Source organism: Papio anubis, chromosome 11 (assembly GCF_008728515.1).
Source record: "Papio anubis isolate 15944 chromosome 11, Panubis1.0, whole genome shotgun sequence".
Classification (NCBI taxonomy): domain Eukaryota; kingdom Metazoa; phylum Chordata; class Mammalia; order Primates; family Cercopithecidae; genus Papio; species Papio anubis.
Window position 1 is genome coordinate 63989906 of NC_044986.1, and position 14243 is coordinate 64004148.

General features: G+C 40.7%; 1 protein-coding gene across 1 annotated transcript in view; it reads right to left on the minus strand.

Moving 5' to 3' along the window:
• Positions 1-8600: 8600 nt before the first annotated feature.
• Positions 8601-14243, minus strand: part of DNAJC12 (DnaJ heat shock protein family (Hsp40) member C12) — a 43284-nt gene continuing 37641 nt past the window's right edge. Inside the window, exon 5 of the mRNA XM_003903879.5 lies at positions 8601-9146. Coding sequence (XP_003903928.1) covers positions 9052-9146 — 95 coding nt within the window. The 3' untranslated portion in view covers positions 8601-9051. The remainder of the gene's footprint in view (positions 9147-14243) is intronic.

A 14243-nucleotide genomic window follows, 5' to 3' on the forward strand; every position in this document is an offset into this window, starting at 1 on the left:
TAGCTAGCTGCTACTAGTGGAGACACATCACCCTCCCTCTACGTGCACACACTGCGAAATCTTTTGTCCTTTACTGGCCCAGGTGTTTCTTTTTTGAAGCTTGGGGAGGAAAGGCATTTGCATGGGAACAAGATGACAGAGGAAGGAGATGGTCAGAGAAAGCTAGGACTGTACTCCCCACCAGGCCCAACAGTCAGGATCTGTGATCGCATGGTTAAAGGGTGAGTCCTGGACACTGAGAAACTCTTCAAGAGAAGTCAGCTGAGAAGGAAGCTGCTAGAAGGGGAGGCCGCCTTTCTTCCACCAGCAGGTATATTCAGCAGCAGGGGGCGCTCCAAGATGGAGACGAGGATCAGAGAGTTAGGGCAGAGACAGGGGTCGCCGTAGGTCCTAGACTCGTTTGGGAGCCCAAGCAGAGTGCCTCTCCGGTCATGGAGACTCCTAGAAATAACAGATGACATGGAAGAGGGAGAGCCACCAAGACATTAACCACTTCATTTACAGTTTGTATTGTTTAAGCCACCATGATCCTCAACCTTAGTGGCAGTTAGAATTACCTGAGAGCTGTAAAATTCCTACCCAGAAACATGAAATCTGGGGTTGGTGGAATGGGGTGGTATTGAGATATTAGGAAAACCAAACCGCTTTGCCTGCCCTCCTCTACAATGCAGAATGCTTCATCTCTGATAACTAAAATGTGTGGGGATTTCTCCCCACCACCAACTACTCAATTATCCAGCAGATTCTCCAGCAAGGTGTCCTCAAATTCAATTTAATTTTGACACTGTCTACCTGGAGACAGCATGAGATCCCATAGAGCGAGGACTCAGTCCCACAAGATTCTCCCTCACTTCAGATGCCAATTGCAAGCCCCAGCTTGTGTCCTATGGTTCTGACCAACTGGCAGTAAATCAGGGTTCCAACCATCCCCTTCCTTGGGTTTCATTAATTTGCTAGAGTGGCTCAGAGAAATCAAGAGAAATCCTTTACTTACATTCACTCATTTATTATATAGGATATTACAAAGAATACAGATTGTCGACCTAAAAAAAGACTGAGGTAAAATTAATATAAAGAGTTTATTTTTCAGCCAGGCACAGCAGCTCACGCCTGTAATCCCAGCACTTTGGGAGGCCAAGGTGGGCGGATCACAGGTCAGGTGATCAAGACCATCCTGGCCAACATGGTGAAACCCTGTCTCTACTAAAAATACAAAAATTAGCTGAATGTGGTGGTGCGCGCCTGTAATCCCAGCCACTTGGGAGGCTGAGGCAGGAGAATTGCTTGAACCTGGAAGACAGAGGCTGCAGTGAGCCGAGATTGCACCACTGCACTCCAGTCTGGGGACAGAACAAGACTCCATCTCAAAAAAAAAAAAAAAAAAAAAGGAGTTTCTTTTCTTTCCCAAGATGAGCAGCCAGGTGGAAGAGATGGGTGGGGCAAGGTATGTGGGAAGGGGCATGGAGCTTCTGTGTTCTCTCCAGGCACCACCCTTCAAGAACTTCCATGTGTTCAGCTATCCAGAAGCCCCTCCCCAAGCCCTGTCCTTTTGTGTTTTTATGCAGGATTCATTAGCTAGGCATCATTGATTACATCATTGGCCATTGGTGATCAACTCAACCTTCAGCCCTTCTCCCTTCTCCTGGGGAGTACGAAGGAAAGTCCCAACCTTCTAATCATGCCATGGTCTTTCCAGTGACCAAGCTGCATCCTGCCACCAGTCATCTCATTAACATACAAAAGAGATTCCAAGGGTTTTAAGAGCCCTATGACAGGAAATAGAAACAAAGACCAAATACATACTTCACAATGTCACTGGTGAGAACCAGGGTTTTCATATTCCCCATTGAATCCAACGTTGAGAACCAGTGGTTTAAGGGGAAAAAAAAAAAAATAGAACAAAAAAAAAATGTTTTCCATTCTATTATGGTTTTTGGAATGTAACAAAAGCTACATCGAAATGAGATTAGTTGTGAGATTCAAACAAGTTATATCAGGAAATGCTTTGGAAATTATTAATATTAAAGGTAGTAGTTACTGTTGGTATTATTATTAGACCTGGTTTAGAGCCTCATTTCCAGCTCTAATGAGAAATTAGCTCTAAAGACAAGGGTAGAAATTTCACCCTTGTCTTTAAAGGTGGGATGCTGTCTAGAATGGCATCAAATTCAGCTGAATGTGAAAAGATAATTGAGGTGTTTGGGGCGGTTGTCTATAGATGTCTATACCTAATTAAGTATAATCTTTCCCTTTCTGTCTCTGTCCTTTTACTTAAAAGACTAGTAAGAAAGGATGAGTTATTAGAAAGGAATGATGGAGAAAACACATCCTCTTTCTCTGCTTTCCATGTCCCTGACAATCCTCGACTTCCACTTTTGGCCTACAAACTCCTTGCCAGTTCCCACAGTATCCTGGCTCCCACTCAAGGTCCTAAACTGGCCAACTTTGGGGCTAGTGCTTGGCCAAGATCCTATGTTCTACAAAGGGGAGATCCTTTTATCTAGTCACAGGTAGAAGAAACTGTGTCAGGGGGCACAAATAATTTGCCCTAAGTACCACAGTAGTTTAGAACTAGAGAAAGATTCATTTCTTCACAACCTCTCTTAAATTCCACAAATAATATAAGAAATAATCAAGGCAAAAATATTGGAAGAAACAAAAGAGGCCAGGTGGGAGGAGAAATGCTAAGAATGAACTGCCTGATGCAAAACAATCTCCCACAATGAGGGTGAGTTGCCACAGAGAACTGAGAAGTAGTAATACTGTGGACAAGGCCACACTGATGCATATCACAGAACCTGAAATTGAAGGGAATTGAAGCCTTTCATTGTGAGACATTTCATCATTTTCTCAGTAATTGCATCAGTTTTATAATTTCTTCCATCGCTGATTCCCAGTAGTCCTGGCAACTCCCGTCTGTGATGTAGAAGTGGCAAGTAATGGTGTTTGCCTCCAGGAAATTAAAGACTCCTCTCAATAACTGTATTAGTCATCAACGCTTGCTGCTGTGATTGATCTTGTAACAACCATCAGATCTGGGCAGGGAAAGGATATGAAAATTCATAAGCAGAAAAACAACCTTATCTTCTCCTTATCCAGCTCTGTGATATAGAAGGAATATCTGCAAAGTCTTTTCTGTATTTCTAATTTGCTCATCGAGGAGCATATTTTTGTCAGGCTGGGAATATGTCCAGGTACTGAAAATTATTTGGATTCATTGGAAATTATGAATTCTGCCTAGGTTTTCCAGCATTGCTCTGTTGAATTGCCCTTTACCTAAAAAAGCAAAAATGTTTTAAAATTGTATTTCAACATTTCAGGATACCCAGAAGGCAAGTAGCCATAGCACTGGGGGGAAAAAAAAACAAAAACAAAAACAAAAAAACCCTGTTTTCCTCTCTCTCTGTGGAAGGTGCCAGAAGAAATGTGTACTGTGGTTTTATTATTGCTTTATATCTTGGGCAGTCCCTGGTATTAGGTGCTAGCGAAGGTGCTGGGTAAATTATTTCGTAAGCACAGAGCTTCAGACTGAGCCACTCAACAAAGTCCAGTTTCGAGTTAAAAAAAATCTGAAGGCAAGAATCTTAATGAATAAGCATTGTTTCCAGGGTTTATCAATTCAGTGGACCTAAGATCTCTGAAACCTGTCAAATTGCACCTATTGCTTTCTTGAGAATATGGTAATCAAATTCTAAATGCACATACGTACTCTTTAATCCAGAAATTCCAGTGCTAAGCATTTATCCTACAGGTATACTTTACATAGAAGAAATACTTTTTACAAAGCTGTTCATTACAGTACTATTTGTGATTGCAAAAAAAAAAAAAAATTGTAAATAGCCTGAAAAGGCATCAATAGAGGACAAGTTGGAAGAAAAAAAAAAAAAAGAGTATGGTTCCAAAACAGCTGGGCATGGTGGCAGGCACCTGTAATCCCAGCTACTTGGAAGGCTGAGGCAGAAGAATCGCCCGAAACCGGGAGGCGTAGGTTGCAGTGAGCCGATATGGCGCCATTGCACTCCAGCCTGGGCGACAAGAGCAAAGCTCTGTCTCAAACAAGAAAAAAGAAAAGAAAAAACTATGTTTCATCCACACAGTGGAATGCTACATAGCAGGTAAAAAGAATAAAGCAGCACTCACACAATAAAATGAAAAAACTCCCAAGATGTATTAACTGAGTAAATGGGAGTTATTCAGCAGTGGATATACTATGCTACCATGTGTGTAAAGAACAGAAACACATGTATGTGTGTAAATGAATGGGATATCTAAGGAATGGTATGCAAGAAATAGTGCCTCAACACATAGTAATGCAGTAAGAATGGTAACTAATACACATAGCACTTACTCCTTGTATTCTAAGTACATTACGTATTCAAACTAATTCGATATACTCCTTTTAAACTGACAGAGATTCATATACCTGTCTTACTTCACTAGAATATCAGCTCCTTGAGGGCATAAACATGACGTAAGCCTTTTTATACCCTACACAAGCCAGGTGTTGTGGCTCACACCTAAAATCCCAGCAATTTGGGAAGCCAAGGCAGGAGGATCACTTGAGGCCAGGAGTTTGAGACCAGCCTGGCCAATACAGTAAGACTCCATCTCTACAAAATATGTATATTGTGTATTTTATATATGTGTGTGTGTGTGTGTGTATCCTACACAAATGCTAGTATATTATTTATCACATAATGTTCTCAAGATGTGTCTCAGTCAGTATCAAATATGAGAAAATATCTTCACCGTTTAGAGCTGCTGATTTTAGAGGTTAATAATCATTAAGTAAAAATATCTTTTCATAATGAGTTTGCTATGGCATGAAGTTGAACCACAATGCAAAAATAAGTGGGGTTGAAAGTGTGCTATTCTGGGAACTGAACAATGAGATCACTTGGACTCGGGAAGGGGAACATCACACACCGGGGCCTATCATGGGGAGGGGGGAGGGGGGAGGGATTGCATTGGGAGTTATTCCTGATGTAAATGACGAGTTGATGGGTGCTGACGAGTTGATGGATGCAGCACACCAACATGGCACAAGTATACATATGTAACAAACCTGCACGTTATGCACATGTACCCTAGAACTTAAAGTATAATAAAAATAAAAAATAAAAAAAAAGAAAGTGTGCTATTCTATATAAGTACACCAGATTATAGTTGTGCTGGACACACCGGGGAACTGAACTGAATTATTGAAGAAACGTCCTGTTTTCCTCTTACTTTCCATTCAAAAGGCTGTGTTATCACAGCACAGTCCTCTCCCTTTTCATACTTTGAGTTCAGGGGAGTATTTTTAAGTGTTTGAGTGTAAAAGGTCTGCTACTAAGTTAAATGGGATCAAGTATAAAAAGTGCTTAGTACAAGCCTGCCCCATCATAAACCTCCCTTAAAGTGGAGAAACGTCTCTTTTTCATGTTGGAGGCTTCAGGCATTATGGGAAAGAAAAGTAAACAAGAGCTGGTGCTCAATCTTGTCGACAATCGGGAAATGAGTCTATAGCAAAAATAGAGTGGAACGCGGGAGTGAAGTGTTTTTGCCTTTGACAAGTCATTAAAAGTCATCAGTGTTATAAATCAGACAGTCTGGGGGAAAGAGAAAAAATAAATAAAACCCTGATTCTTAGGTTCAAAACTTCACTTATTCAATATAGTATTTATTTGGGTGCCTACAAGGGCGAGGCAGGCATTATAACAGGCAACCGATGCCTTTTGGCGGGTTCCGGTAATTCGCCAAAATAACAAACACGAAGGGAAAGGAAGAGGAGAGGCACCCATAGATGTTCTCCAGGCCTTTTAGAAAACGTGGACTTGTTCCTTTGACCCCATATATGCGAATCTATTAGAAAGGTGATACTGTAGACATAAGGGAATGGATACTGTTCAAAAAGAAATGCCCCACAAGAGTGACCAGGGCAAAACCGGAAGAGTCTACTGTGTTACCCAGCATGCTGTTGGCATTGTTATAAACACACGAGTTAAGGGCAAGATTCTTGCCAGGAGAATCAATGTGCTTGCTGACCACATTAAACACTCTAAGAGTCAAGATAGCTCCTGAAACACGTGAAGGAAAATGATCCGAAAAATAAGGAAGTCGATGAGAAAGGTACCTGGGTTCAACTGAAGCGCCAGCCTGCTCCACCCAGAGGAGCGCACTTTGTGAGAACTAATGGGAAGGCGCCTGAGCTGCTGGAATCTATTCCCTATGAATTCATGGCATAATAGGTGTAAAAAATAATAAAAGACCTCTGAACTGTAAAAATGTTCCTTTTCATTGAGTAGAAGTGTGGTGTCCTTTCCCCCGAAGAAATATTTACAGCAAATTTAATCGTGTCCTAATTCATTGTGTAACGTCTTTACTATTCAAATTTAATGTATTTCTTGCTGAAAGATGTGAGGTGGCTTATTGTGCAACAAATTACTCAGTAGGTTACAAAACAGCCAGATATTGTTTATGAAATATTTGTACTGGTTTGAAGATAGTCCCTCTAAATCACCACAGAAGAAATAAAATAATTTACAAAAATTTAAATAAAAAAAAAAAAAACAAGTGGCCGGGGGTGGTGGCTCACACCTGTAATCCCAGCATTTTGGGAGGCCGAGGCAGGTGGATCACCTGAGATCAGGAGTTCAAGACCAGACTGGTCAACATGGTGAAACCTCGAGTGACTACTAAAAATACAAAAGTTAGCCAGTTGTGGTGGTGGGCACCTTAATCCTAGCTACTCAGGAGGCTGAGCCAGGGAGAATTGCTTGAACCCTGGAGGTGGAGGTTGCAGTGAGCCGAGATTGTGCCACTGTACTCCAGCCTGGGCGACAGAGAGAGACTCCGTCTCAATAAATAAATAAATAAATAAAATAAAAGACACTGTATGTGGGAGAGGGGAGTGGGAAAAAAATGGAAAACAAAATTGCTGTCTTAGTCCACTGGGCTACTTAGCAAAATACCGTAAACTGGGTAGCTTAGAAACAACTATATTTTGTTTCTCACATTTCTGGAGACTGGGAAGTCCAAGATCAGGGCAGATACATTATCTGGTGAGGCCGCACTTTCTGGTTTACAGATGGTGACTTCCTGCTGTGTCCTCACACGGTGGAAGGAATGCAAGAGGTCTGTCTCTCTCAATCCTCTTTCATAAGAGCACTAATCCCATTCGTGAGGGTGAGCCCGCATGACGTAATCACCTCCCAAAGTCATCACCTCCTAATACCATCACCTTGGGTGTTAGGATTTCAGCATGTGAATTTGGGAGAAACATAAACATTCATACCATAGCACTTGCTATACTCTTATCTTTCTCAGTGTGCTGTAGCCCAGTGAAAACTCTGTCACTGACTAGGGAACCTCTACTCCAAAATCCTTTTTTTTTCTTTATTTTTCATTTGTTTGCAAGCTAAAAAGTAAATACAGACTACATGTTTTCATCAATAATTCCAACCTAAAGAAGTTCTATTACCTAACAGGTTCATTTTCATAGTTAGAATGTAATTTATAAATTTATCATCTGCAGCCAGGCACAGTGGCTCATGCCTGTAATTCCAGCACTTTGGGAGGCTGAGGTGGGCAGATCGCTTGAGGTCAGGAGTTTGATACCAGACTGGTCAACATGGTGAAACCCCGTCTCTACTAAAGACACAAAAAAATTAGCCGGGCATGGTGGCACACTCCTGTAAGCCTAGCTACTTGGGAGGCTGAGGCGGGAGGATCACTTGCACCTGGGAGGCGGAGGTTGCAGTGAGATGAGATCACAACACTGAACTCCAGCCTGGGAGACATAGTGAGACTCCATCTCAAAAAAATAAAATAAAATATAACTTGCTTATATAACACAAGAAATCTTGTAAAAACATAATTTCCAGTCGGGCATGGTGGCTCACACCTGTAATCCCAGCACTTTGGGAGGCCGAGGTGGGTGGATCACAATGTGAGTTCAAGACCAGCCTGGCCAAGATGGTGAAGCCCCATCTGTACTAAAAATACAAAATTTAGCTCAGCACGGTGGCAGGCACCTGTAATCCCAGCTACTTGGGAGGCTGAGGCAGGAGAATCACTTGAACCTAGGGGACGGAGTTTGCAGTGAGCTGAGATCTTGCTGCTGGATTCCAGCCTGGGTCACAGAGTGAGACTCCATCTCAAAAAAAAAAGAAAATATATATATACATACACACACACACACACACACACACACATATACACACATATATACACACATATATGTAATTTCCTCAAATAAATCATAACTTTTAAAATTAAATTAGAAATATCTATTCAAATTATTTTTTAAATACCATCAAGGCCGGGCATGGTGGCTCACACCTGTTTTCCGAGCACTTTGGGAGGCCAAGATGGGAGGATCACTTGAGGCCAGGAGTTCAAGACTAGCCTGGGCAACATAGCAAGACCTCATCTCTACAGAAAATAAAAAATTAGCCAGACATGGTGGTGTGTGCCTCTAGTCCCAGCTACTAGAAAGGCGGAGGTAGGAGGATAATTTGAGCACAGGAGTTTGAGATTGTATTGAGCTATGATTATGCCACGGCACTCTAGCTTGAGTGACAGAGCAAGACCCTAAAAAAAATTGAATTATAAATTCATTATGAACTTTGGGAAAATTATTTATTTTTCTCCACGGGATTTAGACAAGTAATTTCACATTTCATTGTAAGTCAAGGGTAAGAAAACATTTTTTGTACATCCATCACAATAGAGATCACAGTATGTCGATGAAATATTTAAATACACTATACAGAGACTGATTTTTTAATGGATTTCTATAAGTAGTGTTAACAGGAAAAAGCATATAATACAATCTACTCTGTATCTAAGAGCTTTAATTTATTCAAATATTGGGAGAAATTCATCTTCTGAATTTTTCTCATTTAAAAAGCATTATGAGAACTGATTCAAGGATGGAGGAATCAATTAGTACTAAGCAATTCACAGACATGACATATAAACATGACATTTTTAATATATAAACAAAGACTGCATGTTGGCAGCATAGAAGACAGTCTTGCTCTTCCTCATTTTTCAAGCAGAGATATTTCATATTTCATAGTTTCTGAACTTCCTCAGGAGTTCTGAGGGAGCATCCTTGGACCAGCGGAAACGAAGGTGCCAACCATTCGCATCTGAAAAACCTTTAAAGGAAAAAAAAATAAATATTTAAAATCAGAAGTAGGAAAAGTCAATCTTGTTACAGTAAAACAGCTTGGGGATAAAATTTCACTGCAACAGGTACAATGTAAGGGTAAGACTTTGGTGTGAATTATTAACATCTTAGAGAAATGGATTAACTTAAGCAGACTGGAATTCTTATGAACAGGAATTACAATTTATATAGATGATAAGACCTCACATGCTTAAATACTTAATAAGAGGAAATACATAGATGCCTCCGGTGGTGGGGATTTTGACAATTCACATGCAAAGAAATTCGAAACAAATTTCACAGTTTTCAAAAACCTTTCAAAAGTTAAAAATCAATGGTAAAAGGATCCCTGGAAATACAAGTACTATAACTGAATTCCATGGTAATAAGATTTTTCTTTTTTAGTTACAATAAACAACATTGTTGAAATCCAGAGGAAAAGAAGGTAATATTCCTTCTCTACTAGAAGTATAAATTGGCAAAACTCCTCTGGCAGGCAATTTGGCAATATTTATCAAACTTGTTAAAATGTATAAACCTTTGACCCAATAATTTTACTTCTTGAAATGTATCCTAAGGAAATAATAATGGATGCACCCAAAAATTTAACTGTAAGGATGTTTATGATACCATTTATAAATTTTATTTGCAAACCAGGAAACATTCTAAACTTTAGCAAATGAAAGCCGGTTAAAAGGTTTTGATATCATCATTAACAATATTTTAATATTTACCATCATAGAAAAATGCTCATAGCATATTGCTAAGTGACAGTTAAAAAAAAAACTGTTTATATAGTATGATCTCATTCCTGAACTCATTATTTACATGAGTATTTATGTGAAATTTTTTTAAATCTAAAAAAAGAAGGCCAGGCATGGTGGCTCACGCCTGTAATCATAGCACTTTGGGAGGCCGAGGCAGGTGCATCTCTTGAGCTCAGGAGTTCGAGACCAGCATGGGCAACATGGCAAAACCCTGTCTCTACAAAAAAATACAAAAAATTAGACGGGCATGGTAGCATGTGCCTGTGGTCCCAGCTACTCAGGAGACTAAGACATGAGGATTACTTGAGCCCCAGAGGCGGAGCCGAGAGTGTGCCACTGCACTCAAGCCTGGGTAATAGAGTGAGACTCTCTCAAAAAACAAACAAACAGATAAGAAAAGGTACACCAAAATTAATAGTATTTATCCCTGGATTGTTACAATAGATGTGATTTTCTGGTTTTGTTTGTTTATTTGTTTGTTTTTCTGAGACAGAGTTTAGCTCTTGTTGCCCAGGCTGGAGTGCAATGGTGCGATCTCAGCTCACCACAACCTCCGCCTCCCGGGTTCAAGCGATTCTCCTGCCTCAGCCTCCCAAGTGCTGGGATTATAGGCATGAGCCACCACACTCAGCTAATTTTTGTATTTTTAGTAGAGTCGGGGTTTCTCCATGTTAGTCAGGCTGGTCTCAAATTCCTGACCTCAGGTGATCCACCCGCCTCAGCCTCCCAAAGTGCTGGGATTACAGGCATCAGCCACTGTGCCTGGCCAATTTTCATTTTTTATACTCTTTTTTGTTTATCTGTACTTTCTTATTTTTCTGCAATAAACAGCTATACCTTTTGTCTTTTTATGCTAATAATATTGCTAATGAAAAAGCAGGTTACAGAATAATATATAAAATATGCTTCCATTGATATTTTAATATAGTATATAAATATGATATATAAATATGTATGTAAATATGATATATGTATATTTTAATAAAGTATATAAATATGATATATAGTATATAAATATGATATTTTAATACAGTATATAAATATGTAGTCAGAAAAAGCATCACAGAATAGTTAACGGTTATCTCAGAAAAACAGATTACACTGACACTTTTTAAAGAATTATTGGAGAAAAATCTAAAGAATTTTCAGTTGAGGAAAAAGCAAAAAGGACATTGTTTCTGATTGCTATAATTGTTCCTATAATTAAAACTTACTCACAAAATATGTATAGTATGATCCTTTTAAACATACTAACACAAATGAAAATATACCAAAAAATCGATAATACATATTTCTCTAAATGATAAGATTGAGTTATATGTTCTTCCTTTTGCTTGATCATATTTTCTCACATTTTATATAGTAAATAAGTGTCATTTTTGTTTAAAAAGATGTAGTTTATGGCCAGGCATGGTGGCTCACGCCTGTGATCCCAGCACGTTGGGAGGCCAAGGCGGGCGGATCACGAGGTTGGGAGTTTGAGACCAGCCTGACCAACATGGCGAAACCCCATCTCTCCTAAAAACACAAAAATTAGCTGGGCATGGTGGCACGCACCAGCAATCCCAGCTACTCAGGAGGCTGAGGCAGGAGAACCGCTTGAACCTGGGAGGTGGAGGTTGCAGTGAGCCTGGATTATGCCACTGCACTCCAGCCTGGGCAACGGAGCGAGCCTCCATCAAAAAAAAAAAAAAAAAAAAAAAAGGATGTAGTTTCTAGTTTGGGTTCCTGTAGAAACAGACATGCAGACAAGAACTTGAAACAGGTTGGGCACAGTGGCCCACATCTATAATCCCAGCACTTTGGGAAGCTGAGGCCAATGGATCACTTGACCTCAGGAGTTTGAGACCAGCCTGGGCAACATGGCGAAACCCCATCTCTATAAAAAATTAGCCAGATGTGGTGGTGCACACCTACAGTCCCAGCTATTTGGGGGCTGAGGTGAGAGGATCATCTGAGCCTAGGAGGTCAAGGCTGCAGTGAGTCATGATCGCACCACTGTACTCCAGCCTGGGTGACAGTATGAGACTCTGTCTCAAAAAAAAAAAAAAAAAAAGAATTTGAAACAAAGTGGCTAATTTGGAAGGTGATCCTAGGTGGCACCTTAACAGAATTAGAACCAAATCTAGAAAAGGTACATTATCAAACAAGTTACCACTATGGGTAACTGCAAATGATCCCACTGGGGAACCCTGGGAGACAATATAAAACTTTTTAGAGTTATCTCATGTGAGGGGTGAAGGACGTGGGGAATTTAGCCTCCCACTCCCACTCATTATTGTCATCCAAAGGGCATTTACTTCCTGGCACTTACTGCCTGCTGATTTGCTGCCAAGCAGGCTCTATTGCCAGAGCAAGCCCTCTGGCAGAGTCACAATGTTTGTGGTTGGAGCCACAGGGGTGGCAATGCCTAGGAAGGCAAGTGCCCAGGGACATGGCAGCACACCAAAATAATTGCATACATTTAAATTTTTCTTGGTGGGACGCGGTGGCTCACACCTGTAATCCCAGTGCTTTGGGCGGCCAAGGTGGGCAGATCACGAGGTCAGGAGTTCGAGACCAGCCTGGCCAACATGGTGAAACTCCATCTCTACTAAAAACACAAAAAATTAGCCAGGCATGGTGGCAGGTACCTGTAATCCCAGCTACCTGTAATCCTGCTGAGGCAGGAGAATAGCTTGAACCTGGGAGGCAGAGGTTGCAGTGAGCCGAGATGGTGCCACTGCACTCCAGCCTGGGGAACAAAGCAAGACTCCTTCTCAAAAAAAAAAAAAATTTCTTTCTCTTTTTTTACTCCAAGATGTTACACGAAACTATTTTATTCTAGAACTGTACTTATCAGAATGCATATTTATTGCATATTTAAGCAGAAAGAAAGTAAAAATGAGATTGTCTCACACAGTGATTTTCAGATGCAGTGCTCCATATTTTACTGTTTGCAATAAAGAATTAGAATGTGGTGGGGGCTGTTTGGTGGCTGCTCATCACAGAAGAGACATCAAAAGGCAAATTCCAAAGTGAATATCTAGCACTGCTTGACGAAATTAGCAAATATGCTGAAAAGTAATATGTAAGAAGCCACTCAGGGCTTGGTAAAGTTGACGGGAATAATATTTCTTAAACGCTGACATTACAAAAATTTACACTGCAGTAAAATGAAATCATAAATAATCATGCAACAGCGCTTTGATATATCCAACTCCAGCTTTAAGGCACTAGTCAGAAAAGCCAATAATCTTTTAAACAGCATAAAGAAAATACTTGTAAATGCAACCTTTGGCAGGATTTCATAATTCTCCAACAACAGCTTCTTAGAACAATGATTCCCAGTCGGGTGCAGTGGCTCATGCCTGTAATCTCAGCACTTTGGGAGGCCAAAGGGGGCAGATGACCTGAGGTCAGGAGTTCTAAACCAGACTGGGCAACATGGTAAAACCCCATCTCTAATAAAAACATGAAAATTAGCCGGGTGTGGTGGTGGGTGCCTGTAATCCCAGCTACTTGGGAGGCTGAGGCAGGAGAATCACTGGAACCCGGGTGGTGGAGGTTGCAGTGAGCTGAGATGGTGCCACTGCACTCTAGCCTGGGCAACAAGAGCGAAACTCTGTTTCAGAAAAAAAGAACAATGATTCCCATCCCCTCTACTTCATTCTTTTTTTTTTTTTGACACAGGGAGACACAGGGTCTTGCTCTGTCACCTAGGCTGGAATACAGTGGCAAGATCATAGCTCACTGCAGCTTCAAACCCCCAGGCTGAAGCAATCCTCCTGCCTCAGCCTCCCAAGTAGCTGGGACTACAGGCACACGCCACAATACCTAGCTAATTTTTTTTACTTTTGTAGAGACAGGGCTCTTGCTATGTTGCTTAAGCTGGTCCCAAACTCCTGGACTCAAGCGATTCTCCCACCTCAGCCTCCCAAAATTCTAGGAGTACAGGCCCAAGCGACTGCAGGGCTGGCTTCACTTCAAAGACAAGCATACATATCACAATATGAAGACATCAAAACTGGTATCACAATTTGTTCTGAGTAAATTATATGTGAAAATTAATTATATAAATTGGCATTATCTGTTATTACCCAAGTAAATTAGAGTCAAGAACCAGGGAGAGGAAAAGAAAAGCACTCAAGACACAGATGCCTGCCCAAGAATTCTATCACAAGCCAGCTGCTGAAATGACCTGCCTTGCCTCTAAGGCTAGTTTTACCTATTGCCATCACTCACCAATTAGAGCTTGCTAGCTCCAAAATCTTTGCTAGTGCCAAGAGTTTTCTTTCATAACAATATGTAACATTTCTCTTTCTAATAAAACACACAAC